The sequence below is a fragment of the Dermacentor albipictus genome, chromosome 3 (genome assembly GCF_038994185.2).
Source record: "Dermacentor albipictus isolate Rhodes 1998 colony chromosome 3, USDA_Dalb.pri_finalv2, whole genome shotgun sequence".
Classification (NCBI taxonomy): Eukaryota; Metazoa; Arthropoda; class Arachnida; order Ixodida; family Ixodidae; genus Dermacentor; species Dermacentor albipictus.
Genome location: NC_091823.1, coordinates 99,502,446 through 99,525,219, shown reverse-complemented (window position 1 = coordinate 99,525,219; position 22,774 = coordinate 99,502,446). Strand labels below are relative to the sequence as shown.

Genomic DNA, 22,774 nt, shown 5'->3' with positions numbered 1-22,774 from the left:
ATGGCCAGATTGCTGGGAACTTTGTTTGATTAGGCAGCATTTTCACCTGTTGTGACTGGAGTTGAGGACTGCATCCAATATGTATGTGATTTCACAGTAATACTTTCCGTATTGTGACGCTGATAAAACCCCGCCAATGTATCTTGTTGTACCTATAGTGTGCTGCTGTGCCTACTAACTTACTGCAACGAAACGCTAAATTGTGTGCCTATCACCAGCAATTTCTTGCATCTTGTTGTCGTGACTAAGGAAATTATAGCACTAGTCCGATGAACAAATGTGCAAAGTTTCACCAGTACAAGATGTTCAGGACATTGCAAGTAAACTTTTTTGCACAGCCTAATGGCATAGCGAAGATGGTGTCCTGCCAGCTTCCTTATAATGCCGTGCTGGACATAAAGTTGGCACAACCGTGGTTCGTAAACAACGTGTTGGCAGCTCCATTGCATCACAGGAAAAAAAACTAAAACAGTTGGGAACTTGTTTTTGCAACCTGTAAACAGTGTTGACAATTTGCACAATAACAGTTGAGTTGTTGGAGAGCGTGTATTGCTGATGCAGCGACATGTTTCGGTAATCTGAGCAGGGCCACTTCTTGTACGCGGTTGAAAAGCCGATGATTAGTTTCGCCTCACGTGATTGCCCAGGCCGATCTAGCTAATCGTGTAAGGTGAAACCGAATGTCGGAATCGAATGTTTTCAAACGCATACAAGGTAGGGGCCCAGGCCCTTACCACTTCAGATGTCATTTTGTGCTACAGAAAGTGTCTCAAGCATGCTGTTCATTGGTTGCATGCAACTTCATGCTCACGTGATCCTTTTGAGCATGTAACCACCTTTACCAATGCTGCTTCACCAAAACCCTAGCCAATTGCTTTTACTATGTACTCAAAAAACCAACAATGTGGGCCATGTGAGGCCTTACACTGCATTTGCAGCTGTGTACAAGTCTGCAGCTGTTTTAGAGGATGACACACTACAAATAATTCTTCTTAAATATTGTGTTTCTAACGGCGTTTTCTGTCCAGTAAACATACTGCAAGACTCTTCACTTTTGACAGTGAGTGAGTTGTAATGACAACAGCTGAGAGAAATTTATTTCATCAGCTAATGCATTTTCATAAGCACATCACAACCCTTCTATGTCCTTTACAGTCAGTTCATGCCATATTATGATGTGTAGAGATTGACATAATTATTACAATGTGTTCAGACACAAACCAAATTGAAAAATGACAAGGACAGGAATAGCATCTTTCCTGTCCATAAAAGGAGAAGGAAGAAAGGAAAGGCATTCTTTCCTGTCCTTGTCGTTTTTCAATTTGCTTCGCGTCTTAACCTTTTCCCTATAGAGTTTTTTTTGGCCAAAAACAATACAAAAATACCAATATTTTTATTTGCATAAATAATTATACGCACTTTGAAACAACAACAAAATATCCTTAAAAGCACTTTATTTGTAAAATACATGCAAAAAAAGAAAATATATTTTTTGAAAGTATGGAGAGACGATTGGCTTCACTGCAGTGCACACTGGAGAGTCTCCGACTTTCTGTAGTCCTCATTACAAAAAACGTCTCTGGAAATTTAAAAACAATACTGTGACAAGCGGGTCTCATGCTTGTGGCAAAGGATGTCAGATCCCTAAATTGTAAACTTGGTGTGGTACAATTCAAAGCACGGAATACGGCAGAGCGCTACCCCACATTCCTTGCACCAGGTACGTGTAATTGTCATTCTCACGGAGAATGAAATCTGTTAGTTCATTCATTAGAAACAATTCAAAATGAGGAACACAGTTCCCGTCCTCTGTCACAGGTACCTTTAGGCCAGGCGCGGCCGTGAAAACAAACTTTGTCTACTGCCGACATGTTGAGACGCCGTCATTTTCCGAATCTGATGACTTGGAGAGAATGCTGCTCAGCATTCTCATTGCCACTCTCGGAGGAAAATCGAGCTTCTTTTTCACTGTTTGCATCCAACAAATCTTCCCCAAACAAATGCTTTTTTTTCTTCTTTTTTCCGGAGTGGAGTCGTTGCCGATATGCGCATGCAAAGAGGAGGACGCCATTTTTAAATCCCAGTTGCCAGCATCGAAACGTTACTCGGCCAGAATGCAAGCTTTGAATTCATGTTTTTTTTTTCTGTGCCATCTGTTGAAGCCAAAAAGAACTAAATGAAATTAATCAGGGTAGCTTGACTGCAGAAGTGCACAAGTGCTTGTTCCAGCGTGGACGAACCCAGCTCGTCTTCGGTAGGAGCGGGACAAACCATGTGAACGAGTCTATGGTAAGGAAAGGGTTAACACATCATAATAAATATGAACCAATTAGCCTTTTAATGAGCAGTGATACACGATACATTATAATATGGCATGAACTGGTAGGCTAACATTCCCTCTGACATTATGTACATACCAAATTACCCAACAGCAAACACTGCTAAGGTGTTTCACATTTTATTTATTTATTTATTTAATTATTTATACATACTGCAGACCGCATGACGTGGTTCAAGCAGGACGGGAATTTTTTTTTTTAACAAATCACATTAAGTATAACGGTGAGCATACATTGTGTTTTACATACAGAGAGAAATAAATAGCAAAAATGAACACAATGGGTAAATTTACACAATGCTACACGATGGAAAGAAGATCACACTCTGGTATAGAATTCCATTGAGACACTGCGTGCGGGAAAAAAGAAAATTAATAAGCATAAGTTCAATTTCCCCGAATTATGACTACCGCTCTAGCGTAACTCAAATAAAGATTCACCTTTCACTTCAGCTGCTAAGTAATCGTAGTGACATAGCCCGTTTGTCATTATTTCATAAGTACGCCCACCACACTAACAAGCGTTCCCTACACCTAGAAATGTCATCGTACACGTTGCACAGATTACACAATCATCATAGCTTCACGCGCATCTAAGGTAAAACAGAAGCATTTAACTCGTCTGCAATTCCACATGCCATTTGGCTCTGGAACAGCCTCCCCGACAACATAGTTGAGGAAACTTACCGCGAAAAATTCAGGCACTCACTCAACTTTCTTAACCCTTGTTAACCATTGATATCACACTCACTGTTCTGTGTTATTTTTCCTACCTTTTTCTTGCACTGTAATATGTTTGGTACAAACTTATCGAGTTCCTTTTTATTGTACTTATATACAGCTTTATGTGGCTAATATGTTTCCCTAACTTTAAGGCTGTGCACTTGGCTGGTGTTTTTTTATTTATTTATTGTTACTAGATTGTATGTACTTACTTGATCTTATGCCCCCCTTACTCAATCCCCATGTAGGGGCCTTGCAAGGTATTTTACAATTAAACAAAAAATCTGTTCTTGCGAAATATGGCGTTAAAGATCTTGGTTGGTGATGTTGTGCATTTCTTGTCGATAGGGGGGATAAATACAATGAAGGGTCAATAGCAAATTTCTGGTTAAGAAAATTCAGGAAGCCCAAGTGAAATTGCCTTCTTCTGTGCTGAAGTGGTGGTATGTTATTGGCTATCATTAGCTCCGATGGAGAGTCCACACGACAAAATTTAGATAAGATATATTGAACGGCCTTTCTTTGAATCCTTTCAAGTTTATCAATGTTATGTTTTATGTAAGGGTCCCATACTATGCTTGCATGTTCTAGCTTTGGTCTGATGTCTGATTGATAGCATAGAAGTTTTACAGTTGGTGGTGAATTACGAAGCTTGGATCTTGAACACAACATTATAAAAGCAGAAGAGCAAATGTTGTCAACATGTAAATTCCAGGAGAGGTTAGCAGTGAACGTTACACCTAAATATTTGTAGCTATTGACATGATTAACTGTAGATGAACCTAGGGAGTAAGCATACTGAAAAGGGGATTTCTTTTTAGTTATAGAAATGGAAACTGTTTTTAGTGCATTTACGGCCATGCCCCACTTAGCGCACCATTGGTATATGTAATCTAGATTTTTGTTTAGTTCTTGTTGATCATGTATGCTGCAGACTTCACGGAGTACAGTCATCTGCGAACAATCGAATCTGAACAGTTGGATCAATTACATCTACGATATCATTTATATAACACAAAAATAGCAAAGGTCCTAATACACTGCCTTGGGGCACACCAGACGTGACTGGTAGAAGGCGCGAATTTCGATCCTCGACTGTGACAAACTGCACCCAATTTCTCAAATATTCAGCCATCCAAGTGACCAACACCTTCGGAGACCGACCAATTTTGTTTAGTTTATAGACTAGTTTGTCGTGAGGAACTTTATCAAAAGCCTTACAGAAATCGAAAGAAATTGTATCTATCTGAATATTATTATCAAGACCTTTGGCAAACTCATGCGTAACAGTGATGAGTTGCGTCATGGTCAAATACTTCTTTCGAAAACCGTGCTGAAAACTTGTTAATGTGGAGTGCTTGTCAAGGAATTCTGTAATCTGATTGGCTGTAATATGTTCTATAAGTTTACAACATGAGGAAGTTAAAGGTATTGGTGTGTAATTAGGCAGTAATAATCTGTCGCCTTTCTTGAAGATAGGGATTACTTGGGCCGTCTTCCAGTCACGTGGCAAGGTTGCTGTTGACAGGATAATGAGAAAAATAATTAATATTTCTATATATTGATTAAAGAGACACTTAATTTCACCTATGCTTTTTCTGGCTTCATTTTCTGATGGATTCATGCACTACTCACTGGTCTTTTAAAGGTATCATCAAGCAGTGCATAATATTAGATCCCTCCTGCCACGAATAATAATATTCATGACAGGAGGAATCTGGGTGGACACACAAGGAAATCTGTCTTTTCACTGTTGCACATAGTGTTCCAGTGCTTGCAATGCGAGACTGTAGTCATCTGTAAAACATGCGCAAAATGGGACGTCTAAGTGCCTTCCTGCATGTGCGTTAGTTTAGTAACATGTTCCTACATCACATAACTTCCACATAGCTACTTTAGTACACTAGGCCAAACTCCTGGCTTCCATCTGAAAGGTGCGAGTTTGAAACTTGCCCAGAGACAAGATTTTTTTTCTGCCCTGCCACATTTTCTGACGGCAAGTGTTCAAATATCTTAGCTTTCTGATAAAAATATGAATGAGAACCTCTTTAGTTCGCAAGCACAGATGAAGCAGCAGATGCAATGCAGTGTTGTGCAACTTGTTTAAACACTAACATGTGGGATGTAGGCTGCGTGCGAGAAGTAGCACTGCTTGATGACCTTTTTAAAAGACCAGAGAGTAGCGCATGAAGCCATCAGAAAATGAAGCCAAAAGAAAGCATAGGTGAAAGTAACTGTCTTTTTAATCGATATCTAGAAATAATAAGGAAAATGAAAATGGACGAAAGCACCATGAGGAAAACTTGCTGTTGTTGGGAGATTAACCCACATCTTCCACACTACACTCGCGATGCTCTACGAATTGAGCTACACGGTGGCAGCTTTTCCTTTATCCACAGTCTTAGTTACTTGTGTATGTGTGCCAGGAATAGCCCTGGGAGTGTTCGCATCCATGGCGCAGTCATAGAGTATGCAGAACATCATTTCAAATGCAGGCATAACATAGACGTGATCTAGACAGTCATACCATAGACAGTCTCAGACTGGCCACTTACTGACAACTGGCCCATAAATCCTTCTATACTGCCTCAAAGCATCAAGGATGCCAGAGACGGGACCCTTACTGGGCAATGAAGGGTAAAGAGAACCTATTTTTCGTTAGTAACAATCACACGACGCCAGCAGACTATGAAGCCAAGGAAAGTATAGGAGTTTCCCCAATGTCTTTCATGGCTTCATTTGTCATTCCCCTTTCTCATTTCATTCTCTGCCAGGCCAAAGTGTGGGAAAAGGCACAGCTGGATGACCTGGTTGGCAACAATGGGGCTGGCTGTGGGTTCCCTGTGCGGCTGGGCCAGGGGGAGCGGCACCAGCGAGGACCCACAACAGGTGACAGTTCGGCGACACCCGAGGCTCATGTGGCACCTAGTGTCCTGCAACGGGAGCTCTCGCAGTGGACCCCCTCAAGCCAAGGGGTAAGGAAGCAATAGCACAGGCTTTATTTGTGGACTGCACTGGCACTTGGGACTTTTTGTAATGCACATTCTTGGGTATTTATCCCATAAAATTGAGGCTTGTAATGGCTTGTGCACAGGACTACAACAGCTTTAGCACTGCCTCTTCTTTCTTTTTTTTAATGCATTAGCATTAGGAGTGTCAAAGTGGGAAAGAAGGTATTTGTGTTAAGTGATCATCAGAAAGTTTCCTTTCTTCTCATGCATATAGACCTTTCTTTCATGGGTGCCGCTATATTGTGTAGGCAGTGGCACCATCTAAGGGCAGTCAGTGTTCTGGCTTCGGTGAGCGTTCCGTGTTGTATACGAGATATACGCTTGGCAGTAGTTTCTGGCGGTTATTTTGCACTCGTGCAGTCTATTTAGTATGACATGCCGTCTTCTATGTGGGAAACAGTTTTGTGAGATGTACTGAAGTGATTCAAGTTGACAGGCTGCACTTTGTGCTGGCATTTAGGCAGACGGAGCATCCAGCGCGATGTGCATGTGTGTGCGTGTGTGTGCGTGCGTGTGTGTGTGTATGTGTGAGAAAGAGCCTGCAATCAGCCTCGGAGATCAGTTGTGTATTTCTGAAAATTCGTTTCACAAATGTGACCTTACTGTTGCGCTCTCACTAATTCTAAGCTGTGGTTTAGCAGCAATGAGTAGTTATATGAAACATAAGAGGAACCTAACAGGGTGGGTACTGTACTGCTGAGAAATAAGTTGTTTGTGCTGTTTACCTTGACGCGGTGCGGCATAAATGCGAAGCATTTCTTGGCGAACATTTGCCACTTTGGCAGTATCTGTCTAGCCGCCTACGTCTTGGTGCTCTCATGGTCGTTTCATTAATTTGATAGGTACCAAAATTGGCATAGTATGACAAGAGTGTATGATGAACATAGACATCCATAATATAGATGTTCACTATATATATATATATATATATATATATATATATATACATACACATGCAGTGCAACTGACCGTGGTCCGGAAAAGACCACCGTCAGTTGCACTTCGCTCCTCGAAGAGGCAGGATGTAGGTCAAGTGAGCTCCCAAACAACACTTTGCAGTGTGGTGCATACGGTTTAAATCATGGATCTGGGATCTCAAATAACTGCAACGTAATGCTCACGCATTTATCCCACATTTACCACTAAATCGCCACTGAATTTTTCTTCTTTTCCAGTTTAGCAGTATGACTAGAACATACATTAGATGGGTGAAAAAAATTGCGTGTCCGCTGCTCAAGCAAAGGACCTATGCAGTGCACCTATAACACTGAAGTAGAGCTGTTTGTGGACTTTAGGAAGGACAACACAAACAAGGTAACAGTAGCATGGGGAACACCTTGAGGTAGGACAGTAAACTTTTTTGGAGTATGTATTGTGTGTAAAATTGTCCCAACTTAGTCACAGTAAAACTGGCAAATACCACTGTTTACTGTAGGCTCACATGGCCTGAGTATCAATCTACACATTTTCTGAATATCCATTCATAGTTGCAACATCATTGTCATAGGCAGTCAGGCCCTGAATGGTGCCCTCACAGAATATAGGGAGGGTCCTTTGTTTTAAGGTATTATGCTGTGCTTAAGGAGGAAGAGTGGGGAGTAACCTTGGTTTTTGTTGTCTGGCAGCCCAAAGCTCAGGATTCTCTGGTAACTTTCACAAATAATCAAACACAGGCAATTATACCTTTGGACCCAAAACCTTTATTTGAACAGGCTCACAGGAACTTGTACAGCAAAAGCTATTTAATTCGCACCTCATTAATTTGCATTTCTTGATAATTCGATCTAAGTGGCATAGTCCAGCCAAATTGCATTGAACTTTATGTATACTTGCTTGTTAATTTGCATGAAAATCGGGTCCACCACAGGCGGTTAGAACTGTGTGCCGCCGTGGCCAGTTCCTGGCTTGCACTAAAAGGCGCTTTTCCAGCTAAGCAATAGGTTGCACGACATGGTATCACCTTCGCCATCGATCGACGCCTTGGTGACAGCATCCTCAAAGTCTCAAAGGCCATGCTTTTGAAGACTAGATGCACCGGAAAAGATTAAAGGAGCTGGAGTAACAATGGCCGCCATGTTCTTACATTTATTTTTGCAAATGGTTAGTTGCATTGACATAGGAGCATGTGGCCAGTATGGCATGTTCGACAACTCTCCAGCCGCAGAGGCTGAGCAAGCAAGATAAGCTGCACCATATTTTATTGTCGTTTCTGAGTCAGTGCCTCGTTGTTCATGTTGTGGGACACTTCTATCGCTTCAACCAGACCTACACTATGCACGTTCTATGTCTTTGTCATGTGGTAAATACCGTGCCAGAACCCCGAAGGAAAAGATGGAAATTCTACAAGTAGAAGCAAGGAAGCGGATCAAATATGAAATTGCAAAGAAGCACGGCATACCAAGAAGCATGCTGTCAACATATATCCATAACAAGAGAATGATTGAAGATGCCTATGATGCTGAAAATTTTACGAATGCCTGAAAAAGGCTTTGTTCTGCTAAGATCAGGATTTGGAGACTGAGATAGCGTCGACAGCTACGCCATGGTCTGCGGTTCCATCACAGACAGTGACATCAATGCCCATGTACTCAGCCATGACTATGAGGTGGAAGATGACGATGATGGTGTGTATTAGGAAGAGGAAGCACCGGTGTGGCGGCCACTTTGTTATCACAGGTGATGGAAGGACTAAATTGCACAAGGCTTTTCTTCATTTTTGAAGAGAATGAGGAAGGTGCTTTCCGGCACATTCAAGCTCTCGAAGATAAGCTTACAGTGATCGCTTTCAGAAAAACAGAAAAAAGAGCAGGACACAATCACAAATTTCTTTTCTGAATAAATGGTGATGGTTCCAAAGGTGCTCCTACGTAGACCTTTCATCACCAAATGCAACCTTCTGTTATCACTTTTGTGTTTGTATTTCGCGTAATCCAAGTTAAGCTTCTACTGTAATGACAAAGAGAGCTGCTTGCAAGTCATGTTACGAACTTATCAATGCAAATCATTGTTGACAGGCACCACTTATATAAAAAAACAAAAACAATATATATATAAACATGCTTGGTGATTGCTTCTCTAATTTGTTCTTTGCACGTGCCTAACCCAAGAATAAGAAAGCATGCTGCATGTATGGAGGTGTGGCAAATGCCTTGTCTTCTCCCTTCGTGCAGATACTGCCTGCTTCAGCTGCCCTGTCTGTCCTGGGTGAACTATCTCCAGGTGGTGCCCTGATGAAGAATGCACAACAGGTGCCTCTCAAAGGCAAGCTTCATATTGTTTATGTGGTAACGTGTTGGTTCAGTATCGCAGAAATAGTGTAGGTGACAAAACAAAGTGAGGCGCACGACCCAGGTACTGCATTAAATTTATTTTCTTGCAGATTAATTTGTCGTCAAAGATTATATCTTCTCTTTTCTTTCTCACTACACCAGAGTGAGTTTCAGATTCTAGATGCAGCTGTGAATACTACTAAGAGTTATGCATTTATTGTGATAACTTCTACAGAAACAGCAGCCACACTCACGGTGTTGGTTTCATGCCTTGGCCAACTGCAGCCCACTTCAGGTGGCAGAAGAGAATGCAGAACCAACGTTCTGTGTACACAAAACACAGCGTTCCTCTGTAGTCATGACATGCTGTGCTAGAGCACTGGCACATGACTGCAGTCATATATATATATAAAAGAAGCACTTTGCAACATGGGCAGTGCTTCACGAGATGCTGACCACAGCATACGTGATGGTACAACCATAGCTGCTAGGAAAAAATGAATACATCAGAGTGTCTCTTGTCTTGTCGCATGGTGAGGCTCTAAACTACCTGCCGAGTGCACCTTGACACGTCCATACCTCATTGCATTCACATGCCTCATAGTATTAAACAATAGAGGTAAATAAGTGTGCCAGCAGGATGTCTCGGCAGATGTACTGGGAAGCTATTGCCTGACTTTGCCAATAATTATATGATGGCTTCTGCTCAGTTTTCTTTTTTCATTGGTTGGTCTACTTGTGATGCTTGCTCTTTCAAGTTGCGCATTCAACATGCATACGCTTTCCAGAAGTAGAACTACATAGTTGCGTGTTAGCACCATTTCTGTCCGTATGTCCTTTCTTCCTGCCTTTCGTGCTAGACAACTTGACAGTGATGTGCAATTGTCCAATCATGAGTGATTTCACATGTTTAAAATTTTGCCAGTGTGATCAACAATTTGGCTGAAATTGTTTTGGCCAATGTGGCCGGCAGCTTGGCAACTGTGAGATGTCGCTTTGGTGTCTTGCTGCTCCTACAGACACAGTGAGCGTGGATGTGCAGCGAGATCTTCGCAGCATCTACACGGCCCAGTTCGAGCTTTTGCGGCACTTTTGGACGTGCTTCCCCAGCACCAGTGCCCAACTTGAAGAAAAGGTAAGCACCCTGTCGATTGGCCAGACTGCACCAACTGTACATTGCTTCTCATTTGATTACACAAATGTTTATAAAACAGTGCCATGTTGAAGGAATTGAGACTCGTATAAATTACTTGGATAATAGAAGGGTGCTGTTTCCAGTCAAGAAGCTTTGAAGAACAGCCTCAAAGGTGGCTTTATATCATATAAAGCTTCACGATTAGCATGCTCACCATGTGTTAAGTCAGTAGTGGGTCATGTCTGATGTGTGGCGACAAGTGTGCACCAAGTTTACAGCCTATGATACTGTGTCACCGAGGTTGCACATTGCTAAAAGCTTAGCAAAGGTTGAAAAAGGAAATTTTAATCGTGTTGCATCTTTGTAAAGAATTAATGCAGGTGGCAAAGAAACCTTGGCAGGTCTGTGCAATCTTGCAGGTTCACAACCCATAGTCCGGCAGTGCAAGGTTTTCCGTTGCCAAGGCTCGACGGCACTCACCAGCGTGCTCCTTGTTATAGCCTTGGAGTGTTCTTATGTCAAAAATGTGTTTCTGCAAAAGTTTTCTGCAGCCCTAGTGTGACCTCCTTACTGCTTTCCTTGCTCACATGCTGCACCAAGCCACAACTGTAGCACCACTGGTGGCAGCCTCAACTCGGCAACTGCTTACACTTATCAGTGTAAAATCATTATAAACATAGATACTTTCAATGGTTGTACCTAAGTGTGAACGGTCACCAATATATGTTTACAAATTTTCAAGCATAAATGTTTAGTTGTTTATTTTTCTGCATCAGCTGGTAAAATCTAGGTCTCCGGTTGAAGAAGAGTTTTAAGAAGCTCTGACTGCTCTTTGGAAATTTTCTACAATGCCCCCAAAGCACCTACAACTTTTGAAAATATCTCCAGTGCGTTACTCATAAGCCACACTTTCTTCCTGCCAAAGTTTCTTTTTAGATGCACCTTGCAGTTGAGAAAAGACACGCTTTAGAAAACCTTCGTAGAGCTGCAAAGCTCAATGAACAAAACTTGGATAATTTCTCTCCACATCCCTTGGCTGAGCCAACATCCCTTCCAAATTTCATTGCACTATATCTCCTTTGGTTTCTTGAATTCCTGCTGAGATTTTGTGCAGAAGTTGAGAGCAAACATTCTTCACCTCATCTAGTCATGATAACAGGTTCACTGTAAATATCGCTAAGTGTAGTTGGCAGGAGCGTCTGGGTATGCAAAAATTTCATGGCCCAGTGATAACTCTGCACTGGGTCATGCTGCAACTATGGCTTATGTTCCTGGTGTTTTTTCAAGAACATGTAAGAAAAACACTTTTCCCTCTCTCTCTCTTGTTAATCCAAAGTGCCATCCAATCGGTTAGTCCTCCTGTATTACTCTACAGTTTAAAAAATACACTGAGATGATTGCAGACCCTGCTGCAGTGGCTCTGCGGCTGAGCGCAAGTTCATGGGTTCAATAACCAGCCGGGATGGTTGCACTTCAGTAAGGGAAGTACCTATGCACAGACATTCATCCGTTTAGATTTAGGTGTGCATTAAATAGAGTTGGTTGAGATTGTTAGCCCTCCAGTATGACGTCTCTCATAGCCATCAGTGCAGCTTTAGCATGCAGGACTCCATCTACAGACCAGTCCCATCACATTCAGTGCAGATGTGCGCTGGACCTGCCAGTGCTATGGTGGAAATAGTCCTTACGACTTTCTCACTATACTTGGGTTCGAGGCAACCTTGAAAGGAATACCAATGAGAATGCCATTGTAAATTTTGCCAAGAAACTATTGGGGGGAAGAGTGCATTGCCTCATCCCTGCTCCGATTGTACGCTGTTTTTACAGCAGTAGATGCTATGGACTTGCTCCCCTGGTCGTTTTGATGTCCATCTTTGTTGTTGTTGGAACCTGAAAAATCCTTTGTGAGAAAATTACAAAGAGAAAAGAAAAATTCTCATTGTGCCATGAGGATTTGAACTTACGACCAACAGATTGGCAGGTCAGGATTCCACCCCCAGCTACTCTGCCGATGCTACTGCAGTGGAGAATACTGATCTGGAAAGCATGATCACGCCAGCAGCTGCCATGGTTGGCTAACACCCGCTCAACATCTGCGTACTGGATAAAGCTGGCATCGATGTCTTCTCCGTGATCTCGCCCTGCACTTCCCCATTTGTGGAAACGGTCTGAAATTAAGTTTTCCTTTTCCACATTGAATGACAGTGATTGAGCATATCTGCTTCTTCTTCTATAGCGCTTGCCTTCTCACTATGGTTACTGGGTGGCACTGCTGTCTTGTTTTCTTCAAGGATAACGTAGGGGCTATTAATGGGGTAGCCCAAATATAAATTTGAGAAAAGCCTAATGAATCCAGCAGTAGGAAGCTAAAGGGTTGTTTGGTAGAGATCAGTAATAAAGTCCAAACAGGTAAGAGCAGGAAGAAAAGCAAGTCTTTCCTCTTCACCACTTGGAGGCACAACTTCCACAATCAAATATGGAATTGCTCGCCCATACCTGCGAATGTTCACTTGAACAAACACCCTGCGAAACAGTCCAAGGCGCTCTCTGCATTATATTTCGCCAGCTATTGCACGACTGCTTTGCCTTACAGGCGAAATTGTTGTGTTTTTGCTCTCTTCCCTACTTTTTCAACTTGAGCATTAAGTTGACTTGCCACGGTAAAGGAACTACGTGCTTCCTACTCTGGTTGCCCTTCATCTTGCTAAGGACTTCTGTTACTGGCATCCTTTGTGTCACTGTGGCATAATTAAACTCGTTGTGAAATTCGTCCATTGCTAGTGAATTGAAAGGATTTTCCCTGCAATGGCGTTTGAGTAATGTCTGTATCAAAACAGGTTTGACTATAAGGTGTACAATCACTGGTGCAGGGTTAGGAACTGAATCTCATCATTTTACTTTGTTGCATTGCAGGCAGTTAATATGAGGTCTACACTGGAACGCTTCCAATATGCTCAACTTCAGCCTTTCCGAGACAAGCTGCTTCGTGAGCATCACGCTCCTGATGTGAGTAGCCCGAGGCCACATGTTACTTATTTCTACTTTCCTGACAGGTTTATTATCCCCAGTCACTGTTTTCTGATGCATCATCATAAATACCTAGTATGACTGCAGGCTTGTGTTTATTATGCTTGCAAAGCATTAATGTCATAGTGTCATGAAGGACAGAGAGAGAGAGAGAGATAGATACAAGCTTCAATGATATACGGGAGGTACGAAGGACAGAATCCTTGTTGGTAAGTGACCGACCTTGAGTAAATATTTTGTGTGTTCTACTTAGGTATTCTGCTAGCTTTTGTAGCCGTTTGGTTGTATTTTGTATGTGAATAGCAGTAATGAGCCAAGCAATACGTTGATTGTGGTGTTTGCTCATAACGATTATATTCAAGAGCACGTCATAATATGAAATGATACGTAAACAGATATAGCCGCAATCAAAACAAATGACCGTGCAGTTTCAAGCTGAGCATTCCAACCACCATGCAGTAGCTGGTGCTTTGTCCGGGTGAAGATGTAATATGTGCACTGTTAAATTATTCTCCCATACCAGAGAATCTCCAGAACAAAAGCAATGGTGTTGTGAAATTCATTTTATGTGTATTTGTGTGAACCAGCGAGCATGTACTGGATACAGTGAAGAATCTTACTTGGCTGTAGTGAAGACTACGTTGGATATAATGTAGAGTAGAAATGTTGTTCAGCAAATGAAGGGTACAGAATGTTGAAGGATTAAGTGGCAGCAAGTACTCTTCACAGTGATCGAGTTAAAGGAATCACAGCATCTCTTGAGTCTGAAAATTCTTTTATCTTTTTATATTTCGATGTTGGGTTCATTATTTAAATGTTGTTTTTCTTGCCCTTTCCGTGATAGCTTTTGCACGTACAGACAGAAGAAAATGATTTCCTGTGGCTACTTACATGACAAGCCAAATGTGTATCAATGGCCCCTTTGCTTGTAAAATCAGTGCAAGTCATGCATTATCTAAGTATGCTTTTGAGCTAATGTTCTTGCATAACAGCAGTTGTGAGCTATGCAACACGAAGATTGTGGCATTTGAACTTTACGCTTTGGTTTGACGGCATGTCGTTACAAAGGAACGTATCTGAGCAGGCATGGTGTGGTCAAACCAGTGATCACGCAGAACCAAGTGTGCATGTCAGAAATGTGCCCTTCTACTGTGTGTGTATGCGAATAGGGCTGAGACAGCTATAACATTTTTCCATTGCAAATTGATCAGCAGTCATCTATGCAATGATCTTTGCTCTATATGGGCAACATATTAATTAAAACTTGTTCCCATAGGCACAGCCTATACATGAGAAAAATCAGAATCAATTATTGAAGGTGTAGTCTGCAGAGACAGCTGTCATTATTTATTCTTCTGTAAATATTTTAAATGTAAGCTTTGTACCATTACTGTGGAGTGATGCTAATAGTACTGTGCTATATGTGAGTTTGTTGCATCCATTTCAGTTCTAACATTTTTTTTTTAAATTTCATTATGCGACCTTTTTTTTTTTTGAGACACTCTGTACAGCCATGCTTGCCAGAGTAGGAAAATATCCTTGCTTTCCACTTGAGGGCTTTGATCACTTTATTGTCGTGCCGAGTGCTTCCTCCTCCTAACTGGTTGCATGGGAAACACGGCACTTCTCTTTGCTTCAGATCAAGCTGGCACAAGGCCAAATGGTCGCCTTGAGTGCCAAGTCTTTATCACAGCACCTTGTTTGATTATTCTGGAAAGTCCGCTGTAAATGCACTCAAAAATTGCTATGTTTAGTGTTCAAGGTTGGTTATATAGCTGACGTAGCACCGACTGCAAAGGGAAGTTTCACGAGTTGTCGGAGAAAAGATCTACATAATGCATTCGTGATCTGGGGAATGAAAGAAACAAAGATTTCTAGCACTTATCTAGTAATGTATTGTGTATGACATGATGGACATGGCAGCATAATTGCACCAAGATCTGCTTAACCATCAGAAAGAAAAACTTGTTCCTGCACTATCCTTCTCACTTAAAACAAGCATGAAATGAGCTACTTCAAGTCATAGCTAGCATACCAAATTTTCTGGTTGTTGAATAAACAGTGTTAGTAGTTTGGCACCATAGTTTGTTTACCATTGTAGCATCCATAAAAGATATAATTATGCCCAGCCAGCAATTTTCGACGCTAATTTCAACACTAGCACACCCCGTGGTTTCTGCAACATGTCAGAACTTTTAGGCCCATTTAATTCCATCTAGTAGGTGTAGAAGGGCTTGTACTTACCATTGCACTTCTGCAATACTGAACATGTGATTTTGCAACATGTTCAACGTAATTGGTTCAGAAATAGTTTCTACTAAACAGGCTATGGGAGATACACACTACTACAGCATAGCTCCATTCAAACTTGCTAAGGTTTCAGGGCATTGAAAAATGTGTCACAGTTGCAAAATTGACTCTTGAACACTAGAACCAATAAAGAAGTAGTTCATTAAACTATTGTCATTTGCACTTATTGCCATTGTTAAATTTATTTTCCTTCGATGCCACTACAAGCTGTCCTAATAGCGGTGTCATATGTTTTGTTTACGCAGTTAGCGGGCCACTTGGACGACCTTCTGCAGGCGGCCTACACAAAATTCAGCAGCTGGCAGTCTCGTCGTTTGTCGCTGGGGCGAAGATGACCGACAGCACAGCTGTGGGGCGTCGTATAAAGCAGAAAAAAATAAAAAAATAAACAAATTTCGAACCTTTTGCGGGGTTTTGTGTTGTTCTTTGTTCACTAAGCAGCGCGGCGCACCGCCGATGGCCTCAATATTTGCATGACGAAGCGCACGATCTTCTCGTAAGCGACGAACATGAGCGCCGCCGTGAGCACCGTCTGCCAGAGCTTGGCCTCGAGACCCCTGTAGAGACCAGGAAGACCCTGCGTTCGGGCGATGTGCATCAAAATTCCGAGCAGGCTCTTGTTGGTCAGCTCCGGTGGGCAGCCGTAGCGCATTTTGGCTTGCACCAATTGCAGCGGGTAAGTAGCCACAGTCGAGATCACCTTGGACACCGCCCCGATGAGGAAGACGACGGCGCCGTTGAGGGGCAGGCCAGCGCTGTCGGCGCGCCGCTTGAGCGCCTCGTAAACCATGAACTGCACGGAAGGGCTGGAGACGAGCACGAGCGAAGGTAAGGTGCTGGCCCACAAGGCCGACATGCCCTCCGTGCGGGCGATGTGCACCAGACCGTGCCAGAGGCCCTCGTACCGCGGGTGCTTGCGGAGGGACTCGCGGTCGCCGGCGGCCAGCTTGGCTCCCTGCATCTTTATCCGCGTATTCACGACCCATAGCGGCGTGGTTGTGAGGACGTTTACGACACCAGCGAGGGCAGCCAGCAAGAGGTCCGACAGGGCTCCGTGCCGGCGTGCGTCGCCTGCGGCGACTACCGATCGGAGACCGTGGAACGAGTAGAAGTACACGAAGTTCGAGCACCACAGCGATGTCAGCACGGGTCCCAAGCCTCTGTACACACCGCCCGGTCCTTCGTCACGCAGAATCTCACGCAGGAGGGCGAGGGTGCTTTTCGATTCTCGGTGCTGCTCGACTTGCAGGCGGGAGCGGACCGTGTCAAGAGGAAAGAACACGGTCATGGCCATTGCACTGCCGGCGGCTCCTCCGACAGCGTGTACGAGGGTGTCGTACGTGAACAAGTTGTCCCATCGGATGTGCTTCGACATCGTGAGGCCGGTCGTTCGGGGTGTGCCTGTCAAATATGCACCCGGCTGCCTCCCGCCGTCTCACAACTGCGGCAGCATCAGCTGGTGAATGACGGACGGCCTCTCAGCTGCACGTAACTGGAGGCCTTGAATCTTGAAAGGTCGCCAACTGCTCACGACACCTACCCAACCTGACACCACAGTGACACGCGATATTTTGATAATTTCCTGCTACGCGCTTCCGACACTAGCCGCTAGAGACGCTGCAGGCGTTAACGTTGCATTCCTGCAAGTGTCGTTGGCGTGTACAGCGCCGCAGGTAAACGGCGGAAAATTTGAAAGTTTAGAAATGGTGCTACAGCGAACATTGGCACAATTTCATCAACACAATGCCAAATTGAATTCGGCGTAGCCTTTTGAAGCATATACATTTATCGGACTCAGTCACTTAGTCTCGGTTTTCGTGCTTCCAGTTTTACTACAATCTGGTGTCTGTCGCTGCCGCCGAAATGAAAAGGAGTTTCCCAGCAAGCAAGGAGTCAAACTGATGCCCTGGCGGCCTGCGGTTTGTAATACGCCATTAAACACACCAACCTGCAAGTTATCACAGAAATACTGGTGGTTGCTCGTTAGCCATGCCACATGAGCACGGAGTTGGGCAATAAAATAGTCTGCCCGTCGCCTAGCCGCAAGTATAGAATTAGCGCGGTGGTAATTAACGCCGGTGCCAGTTTTAAGGCGAAAGCTTTAAATGCCTCATGGGTCGAAAAATCCTATGTCCTGCGTTATGGCACCAAAATATAAGTGAACCAACTTATAGATGTGTACGAAGCGGGCCATATCTCCAAGTTGGATTCCACTTCAGATAGTGAAAGGTCGAGATTCGAACCCATGACATTTGGTGAGTCGAACCAACGGCCTTTAGTGTTAAGGCAAAGTTAATTAAGGCACTCGAACCCACGACCTAAGTTGGAGATATGAGCGAACTGGCCATATCTTCAAGTTGGATTCCTATTGGCATCGTGAAGGTCGAGAGCCGAACCCACTACATTTGGTGTTAAGGCACTTGAACCCACGGCTTTTGGTGGGAGAAAACAAGTAATAGGAAGTAACAATGCATTCGAATGGAAATGTCAAGTAATTTAATGAATGACTCGTGGGCGCGCAGGCTTTCGTCTTCATCCTCTTTAGCGTAAGCTAAGGTGACTCAACTTTTTTTTCTGTCATGAAATGGGGGTGCCTGATGAGAGTGGTATTTTCAGCATTTAGTTGTAAGTAGTGGACGTCCTGAGGAAGATTGTGAGCGACAAATTCGTCCATGAGACCTATTGTCACAGCCCGGGCTCAAATTTGGTGCCAGCAGCAGAACGCAAGAATTGACATATGGAGGTCCCTCGTCACCACCGCCAAAACGGAGCTTTTCTTTCCTCGTTTTTATTTATTTCGTTATATTATTTTACCCTCAAGCCCCAATGGTATTGCAGAGGAGGGTGGTTAAACGAAAACCATAACAACAAAATGCGATCGACAAATAACGCAGGCAGTATAACATCATAATAACTCCTAGTTATACACTGTTAGCTAATGCCATGCTGAAGAGTTTGTTATCGACAATGGCGGCACTCTCTCAGGGAAGAGGGTCTCATTTCTGCGATGTACTGGTAAAAAGTGCTAAGTAAAATTGATAGTATTGCCGAACTGAATTCCAACTTTGTGGCGATAATCGACGCGGCACGACATCTAATCAGGTGGAAAATTGAAGTCTCTGCAAAGGGGGGAATATGATGAAATTCGTAAAACAGACTCAAACATGGTGGTGAATCCGGGGCGGTTGGGGGTGTGGGAGTAGGCAACTGTTCGAGCCTTGGTTAAGCTGCACCCTTCCTTCCGTGACAACCGCGGTAATAATCACAGATTCTTTATTACAGCTAAGCTGCACCTGCCTATAGGCGAAACGCTCGTGGTCCGACCACAGAAACCCTACTGCAGGGGTATACGAGCCATTGCATTCGTCTTACGTGACGGACGGACACATTTCTCGTTGGGTAGGCATAGAAATGCATACGCATTAAAAACTTTTACGACGAAGCTGGATATGCCTAGGCGAAACGGTCGCGGTCCGACCACAGAGACCTTCCGGCGGAAGGTGCAGCGCGCCATTGGCTACGCCGGTTGTGACGTCGTTTCTCTCTCGCAGCAGTGCGCGCGAGCAAAGGTATCTCTCAGACTTCGCAATAGGTTCAAAGATGTGTCCCTGTGTTTAAATAAATGAAATGTGCGTCCCCGGTGTGTCGCTTGGTAACTACAGTGCACAGCCGAGTCATATGCACTATGATTAACGTATTACGAAACACAAATGCGCAACGTAATTCAGAAATGCTTTGATGAACCCGCTGAATTAACACAATGAGTCGCTCATTTCACGCCTCCATGATGGTGATTATGCGAAGCCCAATATGCGGCATTTCAAATAAACAATGTGATGAACCCAAGCCAAACGTGTGCCTAACCTCATTAAGAAACACAATGACGTAACGAATAGTTGAGAAAGAGTTTAATAAACCGACGGAAATAACCCAGCGATAAACACCGGGGCCGCACATTTCAGCTTCACCGGTTTACCATCTGTATTCGGGGAGCAATGGCGGTAATTTTTTTGATGTGCGCTGCTCTTACTGGTCCCGGTGAGTCGTATATATTAAGGGCGTTATAAAACTTACTGGCTTCATAATTTGCGTAGTTTGCGTTTTGTACGGATACCGGGACACATAGGTCAATTTTTGAACGAAGTGGCAGGCAGTTGTCAATCTAACATGTGGCTCCTACCCACCATGATGTATCGAAAAAATAAAAAGTTCACAATTGCTATGGTCTAATTGCTGTAGGAATTCAAATGATCTTTTAGAATGAAAGCAGAAAAATAAAAAATGCTTCATTAGGTTAAGGTTACCCTTACAGGCACTGTGTTTTCTTTTCTTCCCATGACAGGTTGTGCCACTTCAATCAGGTTCCGAAGGTACACCCTTTTGGCGCCAAAATCATGTGTAACATTCTACGCTTGATTGCAGGAAATGTTGTAAAACGCGAAAGATTGAAGTCACATTGACGAAACTTCGATGTAGATTTTAACCCATAAATTTGCAGATGCACCGATCTGGTCTCGTTTCGTAAAACGAATCCTCATCAGGAAAACGTCGCAATGCTTTCGCATTCATCCATACAGGAACACCTTTTTTATTGTTGGCGCTCCCGTTACTGGAACAGCATGCAAACATATGTCGTCGGGCTGTTATAGCGAATCTTCCTTTCAGTTTTGCATCGAAGGAGTGGCTAAAATAATGTCTGTCCCCAATTTTCTTTTTCTAGGACGCTTCAAACACACCTATAGCTGTCGTCCATTTCCAACCCAAGCGGTATACGATTGGCAAAATCCTGAGGTCGTTCAGGAACCTCACCTACAGATGTAGTTGGGCATTTTTTTCCTTGCTCACCATTTCCTTTAGATTTACTTTTTTTACTTGATCAGAATGACTGTTCAAGAAAATATAGCACGCTTCTGTGGGCGATCACGTTTCACCGATGCCGCTGAGGTAGATGCTTCGGAGTGCATCGCAGTGGACACAGCACCGATAAAATCCGAAGAGGAAGTGACGCGCGGGAGAGAGCGACGTGACGTGTGCAATGACGCAGGCACTAGGCACACCTCATTTTATGCACTCACGATTCGGCATCGAGATTCCATCGCAGTCGACATAGATAGCACCGATGAAATCCGAAGAGCAAGTGACACGTGGGAGGCAGTGACGGTCGCAGTGACACGACGTGTGCAATGACGTGGAGAGCGTGGCTGCCTCGTCAGTTAACACAGGAGTTCGAATGAGAGAGATTGTGGCCTCAGACCGGTTGGTGCACTATAGCCGAGAAGCAGTCTAGTTTGGGATTGATCGTCACTCAAGTTAATGAAGCTGTAAGCTGCTCGTCTCTTAGACGTGACCGCCTGCGCCGTCGATGTCGTGCGATGCCTCGAGAGCATGGTTTTCAGTCAGGAGTATAGAGGCAGAGTCACTATATACACTTTGTGCCACTTCTATCCCGTCTCTGCCCTCAGTAATAAATTCGGAGCCCCGTTCTGGCGCAGTGGCTCGACGACCCAGTCAACAAATATCACTTCTTCTCCCTTGGCAGCCTGGAGCGCTCCGGTTATCGGCGCCTGCGCCGCAGCTGGCTGCCTCAGTCCTTCGCATCCGGTAACATTATTACATTACACTTCGAATAAACGTAAAAAAAAATGGCGTAGCTACGGTGGGGCCTCGGTGATGTGGGCCTGCTGATTTTTATCAGTTCAAGGATGATGCGCTCACGGTTGAGGTGCATAGTGTACGGGCCGTAGAAATGTCAACGTGATCACTGAGGGAACGCTTTGTTCTAAGAAAGGTCCATGACTGCGATTATGTCGTAATTGGTTGCCGCGGCTACAATAATGGCGAATAAGCATTGACAGCTACAATGATCAGACCGCTCGACTTTACTCTCGACTGGCGTGTTTTATGCCGTGGCAGTCGCAAGGCGCTCCTTGAAATTGTTTCGGATCACGGTGATACTGTATATGCTGGCGAGGTGGTGATGAAACTATGATAGCTGGCTGGCTGCAGCATTCTCGGGGCGACATCACTATGCCTACATGCTTGGCTGCCACTGCATTGATGTGCGGTCGTTTCTCGTAGCCATACACTCTAAAAAAGGTTTGCACCCTTTGAGGTGTATCTCTGCCGCACAACGATAATCGTCATCTGCCTTGCTTGCGTTTCCTTTCTTTAAAACGTCGCGCCCGCTACTTTCCTGTCGGGAATGCTATGTCAAGCTGATAACCGCATGCCGTTCGTTACTGAGAAGTACCGGGCTCGCCGCGTTAAAGAAAGGAAATGCGGACAAGACAGATGACGATTATCGTTGTGTGGCAAGAGGGTGTCATTTTGCTTAAGTGTGTAGAATGCATATACGCGGGGCCGGTGTGTTATAGCATCTGAGTCTTTGAACTCTGCATCGCGCAGTGAACCAACATCACGACCAACTCGCCCAACGCCGCTTCGTACAGACAGCGGTCGATGGCGTAGTGCAAGTTAGGCATGATGCCATTCCCCAGAAACCTCTTCAGCTTGCCATGTGTCCATTCCTGCAAAGGTGCCAACAAGATAACGTATGCTGCTGCTGCTGTCTTGAATCTAGAATTTTCACTAATACTGCCAATACTCTCTCTCTCTCTCTCTCTCTCTCTCTCTATATATATATATATATATATATATATATATATATATATATATATATATATATATATATATATATATATATATATATATATATATATATATATATATATATGTTGTAACCGCTGTTCTCTCTCGTATAGAGACGGCAAGCTAGGTGAGGCGTCGAAACGAACCAGAACACTTTATCCGTGACTTCGACCTCGGCTGTGACGTACGCCCAGCTGAGGTCGTAGGCGTAGAACAGCTTGCGATTCAGCACGTCGTTCGGCAGGCCCCATGGATAACCACACGAATAGCACGACGCGTCTCTGCAGCTTCTTAAACATGTGCCACGAGATCA

At 43.8% G+C, this 22,774-nt stretch overlaps 2 protein-coding genes across 2 annotated transcripts in view; one reads left to right on the top strand and one right to left on the bottom strand.

The window, feature by feature from the left end:
- The window catches only part of Tfb1 (transcription factor B1), a 49,105-nt gene extending 32,898 nt beyond the window's left edge, over positions 1 to 16,207 (top strand). Inside the window, exons 8-12 of the mRNA XM_065431061.1 lie at positions 5,836 to 6,036; positions 9,243 to 9,333; positions 10,361 to 10,476; positions 13,390 to 13,482; positions 16,059 to 16,207. Of these exons, the coding sequence (XP_065287133.1) occupies positions 5,836 to 6,036; positions 9,243 to 9,333; positions 10,361 to 10,476; positions 13,390 to 13,482; positions 16,059 to 16,148 (591 nt within the window). The 3' untranslated portion in view covers positions 16,149 to 16,207. The remainder of the gene's footprint in view (positions 1 to 5,835; positions 6,037 to 9,242; positions 9,334 to 10,360; positions 10,477 to 13,389; positions 13,483 to 16,058) is intronic.
- PMP34 (Peroxisomal Membrane Protein 34) lies at positions 15,964 to 17,403 on the bottom strand. Its single transcript, XM_065431062.1, has one exon. It carries the CDS (start codon positions 17,186 to 17,188, stop codon positions 16,247 to 16,249), a length of 942 nt encoding a protein of 313 aa, XP_065287134.1. The 5' UTR covers positions 17,189 to 17,403; the 3' UTR covers positions 15,964 to 16,246.
- Positions 17,404 to 22,774: the final 5,371 nt, after the last annotated feature.